The sequence below is a fragment of the Oncorhynchus clarkii genome, chromosome 2, assembly GCF_045791955.1.
Source record: "Oncorhynchus clarkii lewisi isolate Uvic-CL-2024 chromosome 2, UVic_Ocla_1.0, whole genome shotgun sequence".
In the NCBI taxonomy this organism is placed as follows: domain Eukaryota; kingdom Metazoa; phylum Chordata; class Actinopteri; order Salmoniformes; family Salmonidae; genus Oncorhynchus; species Oncorhynchus clarkii.
Genome location: NC_092148.1, coordinates 61,802,542 through 61,816,631, shown reverse-complemented (window position 1 = coordinate 61,816,631; position 14,090 = coordinate 61,802,542). Strand labels below are relative to the sequence as shown.

Sequence of the window (14,090 nt, the reverse complement as noted above, 5' to 3'; positions counted from 1 at the left end):
CCCAGTGGAGTGGGCTGGCAGGGTGCCAAAGTTCCTGGGGGCCTCTGGTAATTATGATCCTACAGAGCTAACCCTTCATTCACCAGCCAGAACACTGACGCCCCAGAGCCTCCAAACAGTACAGGGCTTCAGCTGGGGCGGCATTGGACTGGGAAGCGCACACACGACGTACCATACTTAAAAATGCACCTCGCAGCACACACACACAACCCTAAAGACAATGACAGACCAGTAGGATTGCTGGCCGAGAGTACTTAGCACTTCTGAACAGTGCCGGCTGTAATTTGCAAACCAGTGGTGGTCGGTGCCGTTTAAGATGAGGGAGGACGATAATTTTTTTATGAGCATGGCCTTATTTATATTACAACATATTGGATGACTGTCATTCATATTCCATTCACCCAGTTCATTGTAACATTGATAGGTTTAGGCTACTACATGATACTCAAATTTTCCCTATACACATGACGTTGCTACAACTTAGCCAATAAATGAAAGTTTACAACATAAGTGCACACAGGTTCGAAAGAAAGATTTAAGGTGACACATTCAATACCACCTTGCACACTCTTGCCTGCATCAAGCTGATTTAGGGTGTAATCATTAGTCCAACAGTTGCAAACAAGTTTCTATTGGACAAATTCAGGTATGTTTATCCCCATTTAAGAAACATTTTAACAGAATTAATACACCCCTGATCACACGCAAACAGTTCCCTTTCATAGCCACATACACACAGCTTGTATTCCTTCTCACATCTACGAGCTCTCTCACCTTTGCCCTTCGCTTGTGGACTTCAATGCACAACACAGCTGTCTGACTAGGCGAAACAACTATTCCAAGCCAAACCTTCATATCATAACCGCTATACACAGCCTTTATCGTTGTCACCATATTAGCTGAAGTAACATCCTAGTCAACATAGTTCTATTAGCTAACGCATTAGTGAACCCACTACAATCATGCAGTACAGTCAGTAAGCAGTTACACCGGCGGCATTAAATTAGTAAAACCAAAGGCTTACTTTGCCTTCTAAGAATTCCAGTGTTGGATAGTCGTAGCTAGCTAAAATAGCATCCCCATGTTTGAGCCGGTTATTTGAGTTGGCTAAACTAGCTAGCTGCATTTGCTAGCTAAGTGAGGAAAAAAAGAAAAAAAATGTATATATATATATATATATATATATATATAGAGATATATAGATATATAGAGAGCTAGCTCTCGCTCCCTCTTGCTACTCCATTTGGAAGAAATTTGTTCAAAATGTTTAACTGTTTCTCTCGCTTTGAGTCAACTACTCACCACATTTTATGCACTGCACTGCTAGCTAGCTGTAGCTTATACTTTCAGTACTAGATTCATTATCTGATCCTTTGATTGGGTGGACATGTCAGTTCGTGCTGCAAGAGCTCTGATAACTTTGGGAGGACGTCCTCCAACCTTTCATAATTACTGTGGAAGTCTATGGAAGGGGGTGAGAACCATGAGCCTCCTAGGTTTTGTATTAAAGTCAATGTACCCAGAGGACGGAAGCTAGCTGTCCTCTGGCTACACCATGGTGCTACCCTACAGAGTGCTGTTGAGGCTATAGTAGACCATTTCATAAGTGTTTTTGTCAATTGTTTGGTGATATGAATATATTTGGTAAAGTTTTATCTAGAAAGGATAACTTAATGTTACTGTTTTTATTAAATTCCCTGATGATGGTCCTCCCCTCTAAGGAGCCTCCACTGTTGCAAACCGATTCTACATGTAGAAACGACGAGTGGTCCCTATAACACACAGCGCCGACAACAAGCGAACGAACAAAGAAACGGTCAGTCTAGTAGTGAGAGTTGTCCTTAAGCCTTTGATCAGCCATGTAGTCAGTTTTTTTCTGGATCGTGGTGGGCGTGGCCATTTGTGCAGATACCGACCTACGATTTTGGAAGCACTCTTGGCTACAGAATTTGAAAAAGGTAATTTCTTGCAATTACACACATTTGGTCATGGGTGGAAAGAAAATGTGCAGTATTAAAGCCAAATTTATGCTATGGGTTATGCCGTGTTCTTTTGCTGAGTGAGTAGCAAAAACCATCAATGGGGCCCCACGCTATGACAAATATGCATCATTTTTAGGTTCTACATGACTGTCTAGCTTTTATTTGTGGTTTTTAGTTCTCAAAGATGATCTTATTTGAAAAAAATATCCATTATCTTTCATACATACTTTATTTGGTATTCGTCAAAGTTCACACTGAACTTACCATTCCCCCTCCATTTTCTTTTTTTTTACACGGGTAAAGCCATTGGACAAGGATAACGTGGTAAGATGGGAGGATAAGTGTGTGGTTGGAGTAAACCCCTGCCAAGAAATGATGTTGTTGCCTATAGCAGGTGTTCAACTTTTTCAGCTTGAGAGCTAAAATGAGAAATGTACTGTCCTCCCATTAACCAAATTAAGAGGAAAGTTTGCGACTATAGATGTCTTCTCCTAACTCACGGCCCACCTCCCACATGCCCAGGGACCACTTTGGGTCCCTACCCATAGTTAAACCCTGGCCAAGAGAAAAATCACAGGGAAAGGGGAAATTGCACAAGGTATGAGAAAGATAGATTTATTTAATGACAAAATAAAACAAAATAATGATGGGACCAGCAATAGTTTTACGTATCCAGAGATGTTTGGCTTTGCGTCACCCACTCCTCAAACAGAATGTAGACAAAGACTGACAAAACGAAGAGAAAAATCTAACTTACAAAATAAAATACATTGAAGTCTTCGAAAGAACGACACAATTTATCTACAAACACTGAAGATTAGCCACAAGGTTACAGCCTTTTTCATTCATTAAAAGTCCTTACAAAAAAATGATAATGATAAATCTCCATTGAATAATAATAATAATATAACTGTAGAAATTGTCCCCATTCCTGGTCAGATATTCAGTGGTTTAGGCTAAAACTGTTAGGCTCCAGAGAGAGACCAAACTAGCTTTGTCTCAGCCAATGTCTGTGCACACAATATCAGGACCTTCTCTTCTCATCCAATGAGGGGGGGGGGGGGGAACAGAACTAAAAACCAAAACAATAATGAACCGAAAGAAGTTAGTTTCACTTTGACTAAGCTGAAAAACGCAACATCTTCAAAAAATAAGTTTTATTATATTCCCCATCCTCCCTCAAATTGACTCCTCCCACCGTGTCTATCCCCTGAGCCCCTTCTGCCAGCTTCCCACTGCAAATTGAGCCCATCTGTTGAAGTGTGTGCTCTGGGTTCAAGGGGCAATGCTGGATTATTCTCATAACATTAAGGTAAAAAAAGGATACCTTTACTTTAGAACTAATATTGTAATGAAGCTTAAAATTGAATCCCAGGGATAGAGTTCCATTGTTTTCATCAATCTAACCGATCTGAATGTTCTAAATCACATTGTTCGAAGACAACAGGTTCCCTGGGAAAGATCTTGCCCCCCTCCAAACCCCCCAGGTACAACTTCAGGTGTCCTGTAGTGTCTGAAATGTGTCCAAGTATGTGTGTGAGAGAGAGTGTGAGAGAGAAAGTGTGTGTGTGTGTGTGTGTGTGTGTGTGTCTCCATTTGACAGTCCTCAGCACATGGATATGGTGACGTTGATGCCCAGGTTTCCGTTCTCAGCAAACAGCTGCGCGATGGAAGTGTCAAACACTAGGCAGTCGCTGTTCATAATGGCAGTGGCGATGCCCTCATGGATGGAGCGGGGCGTGGCCTCCCAGGTGAGCCGTCGCCGGTGCCCGTTGAGCTCCAGGCGGTAGGCAAAGTTTTCTGCCTGCTTCCGCGTGCCAATCAGCTGCACAATGGCAAAGAACTGCTGGTGACCGTCGTACTTCTCCTGCTTCTCCAGGACCAGCATGAAGTGGAATCCGAAGCAGGATTGCATCATGACCCAGTCCACTGCCCCAGGCAGGTTAATGTCCGTGGCAAGGAACACGATGTCCTCGCCCTGCAGCGTGGTGATGGATTTGTGCTGGTGCATGAGGTGGGGCATGACCGCGTCCAACGAGCCCTGCCACTTACAGGAGGCCCCTGGGCAGGGGCAGGAGTATGGCCGGAACTCACACAGCTCCTCGTGCTCTGCCTTGTCTGTGTGGGGCAGCGTCACCTCACAGCCCGACGACGCATACTTGCAGGGGAACAGCACAGAGTTGGCCACCTTCTCCATGGCCAGGTTCCTGATGGAGCCCAGCGGGCCCCGGCAGGTGGGGCAGCAAGTGAGCTTGGGCCGGCAGTTGCTGCAGACCAGGTGGCCGCTCTGGCACTGCAGGATGGGGGGCAGCACATAGTCGAAGCAGACAGGGCACTCAAACAGGCTGGCCAGGTCGCTGTTAGAGGCCGTAGTGCCCGACAAGGTGGGGACGCGCTGGGAGGGGGCGCACTTGGAGGTTCCTGTGGGCAGCGCTGTGGCGGTCTGGCGACTCATTTCTGTAGAGAAACAGGGAGAACACGGGTTAGACACAACGGGATAATAAATTAACTATACATTTGGTGTGGAGACAGGAGAATAGGTGAATGTAGTGAGGACAAACGTAATGGTTTCCATGAGGCTTGACCAATCACAGATTCTTAAAACAATAGTCATGGTTCATTCACATGCACAAAGGTCATATGTTAAACTACAAATGTTCTGAAGAATATCATGTAACAATTTCAAACGGAATGGAATTGTGTGTAAAACAACGATCTAGTACAGGAACTCTGACCCTACGAGGTCCAGACTACTGCTGCTTTTCTGTTCTACCTGATAATTAAATTGCACCCACCTGGTGTGCCAGGTCTAAAAATCAGTCCCTGGTTTTAAGCAGTGGAACTGGCTTCAAGGTCCAGATTTGAATTTGAGGGGTCTAGTATCTTGGAAAGACTAAAAGAATGCTTTTTAAAAAAAAAAAATGTTTACTGTTCATGTAGGACAGGAAGAGCGGGTACGGTAAAAATAGTTACACTCAGTGCAAAGGAGTCTAAACAGAAGAGTACATAATGTACATGCAGCAGACAAAGTATTCAGACCTCGTCTTTCCCACATTTTGTTATGTTACAGCCTTATTCTAAAATGGAGTAAATCGTTTCCCCCCCTCAATCTACCCACAACACCCCATAATGACAAAGCAAAAATAGATTTAGAAATGTTTGCCAATGTATAAATAAAAACATTTGACATAAGTATTCAGACCCTTTACTCAGTACTTTGTTGAAGCACCTTCAGAAAGTATTACAGGTTTTCATCAAGGATCTCTGTACTTAGCTCAGTTTATTTATCCCTTTATCCTGACTAGTCTCCCAGTCTCTGGTACTGAAAAACAGGTTCTCCCATCTCCACAGAGGAACTCATCAGCCCTTGGTCACCTCCCTGACCATGGCCTCTCTCCTCGATTGCTCAGTTTAGCCGGGCGGTTTTTACTCTGGCATGCACTGTCAACTGTAGGGACCATTATAGACTAGAGGTCGACCGATTAATCGGAATGGCCGATTAATTAGCGCCGATTTCAAGTTTTCATAAATCGGAAATCGGTATTTTTGGGTGCCGTTTCCCGATTATTAATTTTTTTTTAAAAAACATGTATTTTTACACCTTTCATTTAACTAGGCAAATTCAGTTAAGAACACATTCTTATTTTCAATGACTGCCTAGGAACTGTGGGTTATCTGCCTTGTTCAGGTGCAGAACGACGGCTTTTCACCTTGTCAGCTCAGGAGATCCAATCTTGCAACCGCACAGTTCTAATCATCGCTCTAATCATTGCACTCCACGAGTAGCCTGCCTGTTACTCAAATTCAGTAGAAGCCAAGGTAAATTGCTAGCTAGCATTAAACTTATCTTTAAAAAAAGCAGACACATCGATGGCTCTGAACGAACTTTATTTGACTCTTTGCAAACTGGAATCCACACATCCTGAGGCTGCATTCATTGTAGCTGGGGATTTTAACAAGGCCAATCTGAAAACAAGACTCCCTAAATTGTATCGGCATATCGATTGCGCAACCAGGGCTGGTAAAACCTTGGATCATTGCTATTCTAACTTCCGCGATGCATATAAGGCCCTCCCCCGCCCTCCTTTCGGAAAAGCTGACCACGACTCCATTTTGTTGCTCCCTGCCTACAGACAGAAGCTAAAACAAGAAGCTCCCACGCTGAGGTCTGTTCAACGCTGGTCCGACCAATCTGATTCCAAGACTGCTTCCATCACGTGGACTGGGATATGTTTCGTATTGCGTCAAACAACAACATTGACGAATACGCTGATTCGGTGAGCGAGCTCATTAGAACGTGCGTTGAAGATGTCATTCCCATAGCAACGATTAAAACATTCCCAAACCAGAAACCGTGGATTGATGGCAGCATTCGTGTGAAACTGAAAGCGTGAACCACTGCTTTTAATCAGGGCAAGGTGACCGGAAACATGACCGAATACAAAGTGTAACTATTCCCTCCGCAAGGCAATCAAACAAGCTAAGCGTCAGTATAGAGACAAAGTAGAATCGCAATTCAACGGCTCAGACAGGTATGTGGCAGGGTCTACAGTCAATTGTGGATTACAAAAAGAAAACCTGCCCAGTCACGCACCAGGATGCCTTGCTCCCAGGCAGACTAAATAACTTTTTTGCCCGCTTTGAGGACAATACAGTGCCACTGACACGGCCCGCAACCAAAACATGCGGACTCTCCTTCACTGCAGCCGAGGTGAGTAAAACATTTAAACGTGTTAACCATCGCAAGGCTGCAGGCCCAGACGGCATCCCCAGCCACGCCCTCAGAGCATGCGCAGACCAGCTGGCTGGTGTGTTTACGGACATATTCAATCAATCCTTATCCCAGTCTGCTGTTCCCACATGCTTCAAGAGGGCCACCATTGTTCCTGTTCCCAAGAAAGCTAAGGTAACTGAGCTAAACGACTACTGCCCCGTAGCACTCACTTCCGTCATCATGAAGTGCTTTAAGAGACTAGTCAAGGACCATATCACCTCCACCCTACCTGACACCCTAGACCCACTCCAATTTGCTTACCGCCCAAATAGGTCCACAGATGATGCAATCTCAACCACACTGCCCTAACCCATCTGGACAAGAGGAATACCTATGTGAGAATGCTGTTCATCGACTACAGCTCAGCATTTAACACCATAGTACCCTCCAAACTCGTCATCAAGCTCAAGACCCTGGGTCTCGACCCCGCCCTGTGCAACTGGGTACTGGACTTCCTGACGGGCCGCCCTCAGGTGGTGAGGGTAGGTAACAACATCAACACCCCGCTGATCCTCAACACTGGGGCCCCACAAGGGTGCGTTCTGAGCCCTCTACTGTACTCCCTGTTCACCCATGACTGCGTGGCCACGCACACCTCCAACTCAATCATCAAGTTTGCGGACGACACAACAGTGGTAGGCTTGATTACCAACAATGACGAGACGGCATACAGGGAGGAGGTGAGGGCCCTCGGAGTGTAGTGTCAGGAAAATAACCTCACACTCAACGTCAACAAAACTAAGGAGATGATTGTGGACTTCAGGAAACAGCAGAGGGAACACCCCCCTATCCACATCGATGGAACAGTAGTGGAGAGGGTAGCAAGTTAAGTTCCTCGGCGTACACATCAAACAAACTGAATTGGTCCACCCACACAGACAGCATCGTGAAGAAGACGCAGCAGCGCCTCTTCAACCTCAGGAGGCTGAAGAAATCCGGCTTGTCACCAAAAGCACACAAACTTCTACAGATGCACAATCGAGAGCATCCTGTCGGGCTGTATCACCGCCTGGTACGGCAACTGCTCCTCCCACAACCGTAAGGCTCTCCAGAGGGTAGTGAGGTCTGCACAACGCATCACAGGGGGCAAACTACCTGACCTCCAGGACACCTACACCACCCGATGTCACAGGAAGGCCATAAAGATCATCAAGGACAACAACCACCCGAGCCACTGCCTATTCACCCCACTATCATCCAGAAGGCGAGGTCAGTACAGGTGCATCAAAGCTGGGACAGAGAGACTGAAAAACAGCTTCTATCTCAAGGCCATCAGACTGTTAAACAGCCACCACTAACATTGAGTGGCTGCTGCCAACACACCGACTCCACTCCAGCCACTTTAATAATGGGAATTGATGTAAAATATATCACTAGCCACTTTAAACAATGCTACTTAATATAATGTTTACATACCCTACATTATTTATCTCATATGTATACGTATATACTGTACTCTATATCATCTACTGCATCTTTATGTAATACATGTATCACTAGCCACTTTAAACTATGCCACTTCGTTTACATACTCATCGCATATGTATATACTGTACTCGATACCATCTACTGCATCTTGCCTATGCCACTCTGTACCATCACTCATTCATATATCTTTATGTACATATTCTTTATCCCTTTACACTTGTGTGTATAAGGTAGTAGTTTTGGAATTGTTAGCTAGATTACTCGGTTATTACTGCATTGTCGGAACTAGAAGCACAAGCATTTCGCTACACTCGCATTAACATCTGCTAACCATGTGTATGTGACAAATAAAATTTGATTTGATTTGATCCAGTTTAGCAGGCAATATTAACCAGGTGAAATTGTGTCATTTCTCCTGCGTTCATTGCATGCAGAGTCAGGGTATATGCAACAGTTTGGGCTGCCTGGCTCATTGCGAACTAATTTGCCAGAATTTTACGTAATTATGACATGCATTGAAGGTTGTGCAATGTAACAAGAATATTTAGACTTAGGGATGCCACCCGTTAGATAAAATACAGAACTGTTCCATATTTCCGTATTTCACTGAAATAATAAACGTTTTGTTTTCGAAATGATAGTTTCCGGATTCGATCATATTAATGACCAAAGGCTCGTAGTTCTGTGTTATAATTAAGTCTGATTTGGTAGAGCAGTCTGACTGAGCAGCAGCAGGCCCGTAATCATTCATTCAAACAGCACTTTTGTAGGTTTTGCCAGCAGCTCTTCGCAAGCACAGCGCTGTTTATGACTTCAAGCCTATCAGCCTAATGGCTGGTGTTACCAATGTGAAATGGCTAGCTAGTTAGCTGGGTGTGCGCTAATACTGTATCAAACGTCACTCGCTTTTAGATTTGGAGTAGTTATTCTCCTTGCGCTGCAAGCGCCGTGGCTTTTGTGGAGCGATGGGTAACGATGCTTCGTTACAGTGTGGCTGTTGTCGATGTGTTCCTGGTTCGAGCCCAGGTAGGGGCGAGGGGGAGACGGAAGCTATACTGTTACACTGGCAATACTATAGTGCCTATAAGAACATCCAATAGTTAAAGGTATATGAAATACAAATGGTATAGAGAGAAAGTCCTATAAATACTATATTAACGACAACCTAAAACCTCTTAGCTTGGAATATTGAAGTCTCATGTTAAAATGAACCACCAACTTTCATATGTTCTCATGTTCTGAGCAAGGAACTCAAACGTTAGCTTTTTTACATGGCACACATTACTTTCTTCTCCAACACTTTGTTTTTGCATTATTTAAACCAAATTGAACAAGTTTCATTATTCATTTGAGGCTAAATTGATTTTATTGATGTTTTATATTAAGTTAAAATAAGTGTTAATGAAAATTACAATATTAAATTATCAAATAAAAAAATAAATCAGCCGATTTATCGGCATCAGCTTTTTTGGTTCTCCAATAATCGGTATCGGCGTTGAAAAATCACAATCGGTCGACCTCTAATATAGACAGGTGTGTGCCTTTCCAAATCATGTCCAATCAATTTAATTTACCACGGGTGGACTCCAATTAAGTTGTAGAAACATCAAGGATGCTCAATGGAAACAGGATCCACCTGGGCTCAATTTCAAGTCTCATAGCAAAGGGTCTGAATACTTATGTAAATAAGGTATTTCTATTTTTATACATTTGCAAACATCTATAAAAACCTGTTTTCTAAAAAAAACATACTCTAATCAATTTTAGAATAAGGCTGTAACGTAACTCAAAATGTGGAGAGAGTCAAGGGGCCTTTCGGCCTCTAGGAAGATGTTCTCTGTTGACAACCAGAGAGAGAATGGCATGTTCCTCTCTTAGCACAGCCCCAGTACAGTGGGCTGACTGGGACGTCCAGGAAGGCAGCCCTATACACTGATTGGCCCTTCCCTTCCTCCCGAGGTCAGCCTAGAGGTTCTGTGATATGCCCATCTGTCTATAAAGCCTGACCAGCGAAGGGCAAGCACAGAGCTTGGAGGCTATTTTTGGCCCAGGAGAGCAACACAGATTCATGGTTGCATAAAAAAAATATTTAAAAAAAGACTCCATACGGCAATGTGGACTAGGATGGATGCGAGAGCAGAGCACTAGTTTGCTTCCTGTCAGCTGTTCCCATGGTAACAGGCTGCGGTTGAGGCCTTTGTGGATGGGACGGCCCGCCGAGTGGAGGGAGGGCTGGATTTTCCCTGGGCCTGGCAGGAGCTGGGTGTGACCCACCCCTGGCCCTGCTGCTTTATATAACCCACAGCACAGCTCAGAGACAGGCAGGAAGACAGCCATGAGGCACTGTGCTCCAGACAAAAAAATAAATGTGAAATGGAGGGAAATGACTGCTGGGAAGCAGAGAGAGGGGGTAGACTGGGCAGCAGAGCTGTTCAGGTAAAGTTGAAGTCGGAAGTTTACATACACTTACGTTTGAGTCATTAAAACGCGTTTTTCAACCACTCCACAAATTTCTTGTTAAAACTAGTTTTGGCAAGTTGGTTAGGACATCTACTTTGTGCATTACAATTCATTTTTCCCAACAATTGTTTACAGACAGATTATTTCACTGTATCACAATTCCAGTGGGTCAGAAGTTTACATACACTAAGTTGACTGCCTTTAAACAGCTTGGAAAATTCCAGAAAATTATGTTATGGCTTTAGAAGCTTCTGTTAGGCTAATTGACATCATTTGAGTCAATGGTAGGTGTACCTGTGGATGCATTTCAAGGCCTACCTTCAAACTCAGTGCCTCTTTGCTTGACATCGTGGGAAAATCTAAAGAAATCAGACAAGACCCCAGAAACAAAATTGTAGACCTCCACAAGTCTGATTCAGCCTTGGAAGCAATTTCCAAACCCCTGAAGGTACCATGTTCATCTGTACAAACAATAGCACGCAAGTATAAACACCATGGGACGACGCAGCCACCATACCGCTCAGGAATGAGACGCGTTCTGTCTCCTAGAGATTAACATACTTTGGTGTGAAAAGTGAAAATCAATCCCAGAACAACAGCAAAGGACCTTGTGAAGATGCTGGAGGAAACGGGTACAAAAGTATCTATATCCACAGTGAAACAAGTCCTATATCGACATAACCTGAAAGGCTGTTCAGCAAGGAAGAAGCCACTGCTCCAAAACTGCCATAAAAAAGCCAGACTATGGTTTGCAACTGCACTTGGGAACAAAGATCGTACTTTTTGGAGAAATGTCCTCTGGTCTGATGAAACAAAAATAGAACTGTTTGTCCATAATGACCATCGTTATGTTTGGAGGAAAAAAGGGGGAAGTTTGCAAGCCGGAGAACACCATCCAAACCGTGAAGCACGGGGGTGGCAGCATGTTGTGGGGGCACTTTGCTGCAGGAGGGTCTGGCGCACTTCACAAAATAGATGGCATCACGAGCAAAGAAAATTATGTGGCTATATTGAAGCATCATCAAGACTGATCAGTCAAGAAGTTAAAGTTTGGTCGCAAATGGGTCTTCCAAATGGACATTGACCCCAAGCATACTTCCAAAGTTCTGGCAAATGGCTTAAGGACAACAAAGTCAAGGCCATCACAAAGCCCTGACCTCAATCCTATAGAAAATGTGTGTGCAGAACTAAAAAAGCATGTGCGAGCAAGGAGGCCTACAAACCTGACTCAGTTACACCAGCTCTGTCAGGAGGAATGGGCCAAAATTCATCCAACTTATTGTGGAAAGCTTGTGGAAGGCTACCCAAAATGTTTGACCCAAGTTAAACAATTTAAGTTCTTTGGGCTGGGGGCAGTAATGAGTAGCTTGGATGAATAAGGTGCCGAGAGTAAACCGTTTGCTACTCAGGCCCAGTTGCTAATATATGCATATTATTATTAGTATTGGATAGAAAACGCACTGAAGTTTCTAAAACTGTTTGAATGATGTCTGAGTGTAACAGAACTCACATGGCAGGCAAAAACCTGAAAAAGAATCCCTTCTGGGAGTGGGAAATCTGAGGTTTGTAGTTTTTCAACTCTTGGCCTATCGAATACAGTGTCTATGGGGTCAAATTGCACTTCTTAAGGCTTCCACTAGATGTCAGTCTTTAGAACCTTGTTTGATGCTTCTATTGTCAAGTGGGGGCAAATGAGAAGGGAATGAGTCAAGAGGTCTGCCAGAGAGCCATGAGCTGGTGACGCACGTTCACGTGAGAGTTAGCTTGAGTTCCATTGCATTTCTGAAGACAAAAGGAATTCTCCGGTTGGAACATTATTGAAGATTTGTTAAAAACATCCTAAAGATTGATTCTATACATCGTTTGACATGTTTCTACGGACTGTAATGGAACTTTTCGACTTGATCGCGCGTCATGAATTTGGAATACTGGGCTAAACGCGCGAACAAAAAGGAGGTATTTGGACATAAATGGACATTATCGAACAAAACAAACATTTATTGTGGAACTGGGATTCCTGGGAGTGCATTCTGATGAAGATCAAAGGTAAGTGAATATATATAATGCTATTTCTGACTTCTGTTGACTACACATGGCGGATATCTGTTTGGGTTGTTTTGGTCTCCGAGCGCTGTATTCAGATTATAGCATGGTGTGCTTTTTCCGTAAAGTAAAAAAAAAAAACTGAAACAGTGGTTGCATTAAGGAGAAATGTATCTATTTATTATTCCGTGCATAATAGTTGCATCTTTTATCAATCTTATCAATGAGTATTACTGTAAATTGACGTGGCTCTCTGCAAAATCACCAGATGTTTTGGAACTACTGAACGTAACGCGCCAATGTAAACAGATCTTTTGATATAAATATGAACTTTATCGAACAAAACATACATGTATAACATGAAGTCCTATGAGTATCATCTGATGAAGATCAAAGGTTAGGGATTAATTTCTCTCTTTTTGTGACTACTCTCTTTGGCTGGAAAAATTGCTGTTTTTCTGTGACTTGGCTCTGACCTAACATAATCGTTTGGTTTGCTTTTGCTGTAAAGCCTTTTTGAAATCAGACACTGTGGTGGGATTAAAAGGCAACGCTACCAAATACTCATTGAGTGTATGTAAACTTCTGACCCACTGGGAACATGATGAAATAACTAAATAATTCTCTACTATTATTCTGACATTTCACATTCTTAAAATAAAGTGGTGATCCTAACTGACCTAAAACAGGGATTTTTTTTTACTAGGATTGAATGTCCGGAATTGTGAAAAACTGAGTTTAAATGCATTTGGCTAAGGTGTATGTAAACTTCAGACTTCAACTGTAGGTGTCATTAAGGCTGCCTGTGACCACATCTGCTTGGATAAAGCTCCACCTATTGATGGGCCTCTTAGCAAGCTGCTCTGGACACACAAGCAACATCTGTGGACCAAATTAGCACAGAACACAACAGGGCAAAGCCAAGACTAGCAGGGCTAAAACAAGAGCTATGTGTGGGTGCTGAGAAAGCAGCTTGTTGAGATGGAACAGTTGCACTTGGTGGCTGCTGTCTGGGCTATAAGTGTGTGAGGTTTAGTATGTGTGTGGGCGTGAGTGAGTGAGCACTTTAGTAGGAATAGTCTGCAGTGACGATAACAGCATCTGCCTGTGTGTGGGTTGCTGCAGCCTGCATGAAGGCAGTGATGTGCTCCAGAGCAACAGGGAAAAGGGAGATGCAGACAGCTCTTTAGTCTGTCTCCAGGAGGCTGGAGGCTTTGGCATCAGCAGCCTCTATTTTACTCCCTCATCCCAGAGTCTGTACTGCCTGCCACAGTGTCTGGCTGGATGCAGACTAGTGTTGTCACAATACCAGAATTTTGACTTCGATACTGGTCCCAGGTTTAGTATCACAAAAAAAAGCCATATTAGCCAGTCACAGAATGGTACTTGATCCAGCCCATAAA

The 14,090-nt window shown here is 43.6% G+C and overlaps 1 protein-coding gene across 3 annotated transcripts in view; it reads right to left on the bottom strand.

Moving 5' to 3' along the window:
- The window catches only part of LOC139371138 (E3 ubiquitin-protein ligase Siah1), a 50,613-nt gene that overhangs the window by 19,031 nt on the left and 17,492 nt on the right, over positions 1 to 14,090 (bottom strand). For 2 of the 3 annotated variants that reach the window (XM_071111242.1, XM_071111232.1), the window contains exon 3: positions 2,582 to 4,439. The exons of the other annotated variant lie outside the window; for it this stretch is intronic. In XM_071111242.1, the coding sequence (XP_070967343.1) occupies positions 3,589 to 4,439 (851 nt within the window). In that variant the 3' untranslated portion in view covers positions 2,582 to 3,588. Of the gene's footprint in view, positions 1 to 2,581; positions 4,440 to 14,090 lie in introns of those variants that run through there. 3 annotated transcript variants of the gene reach the window in all.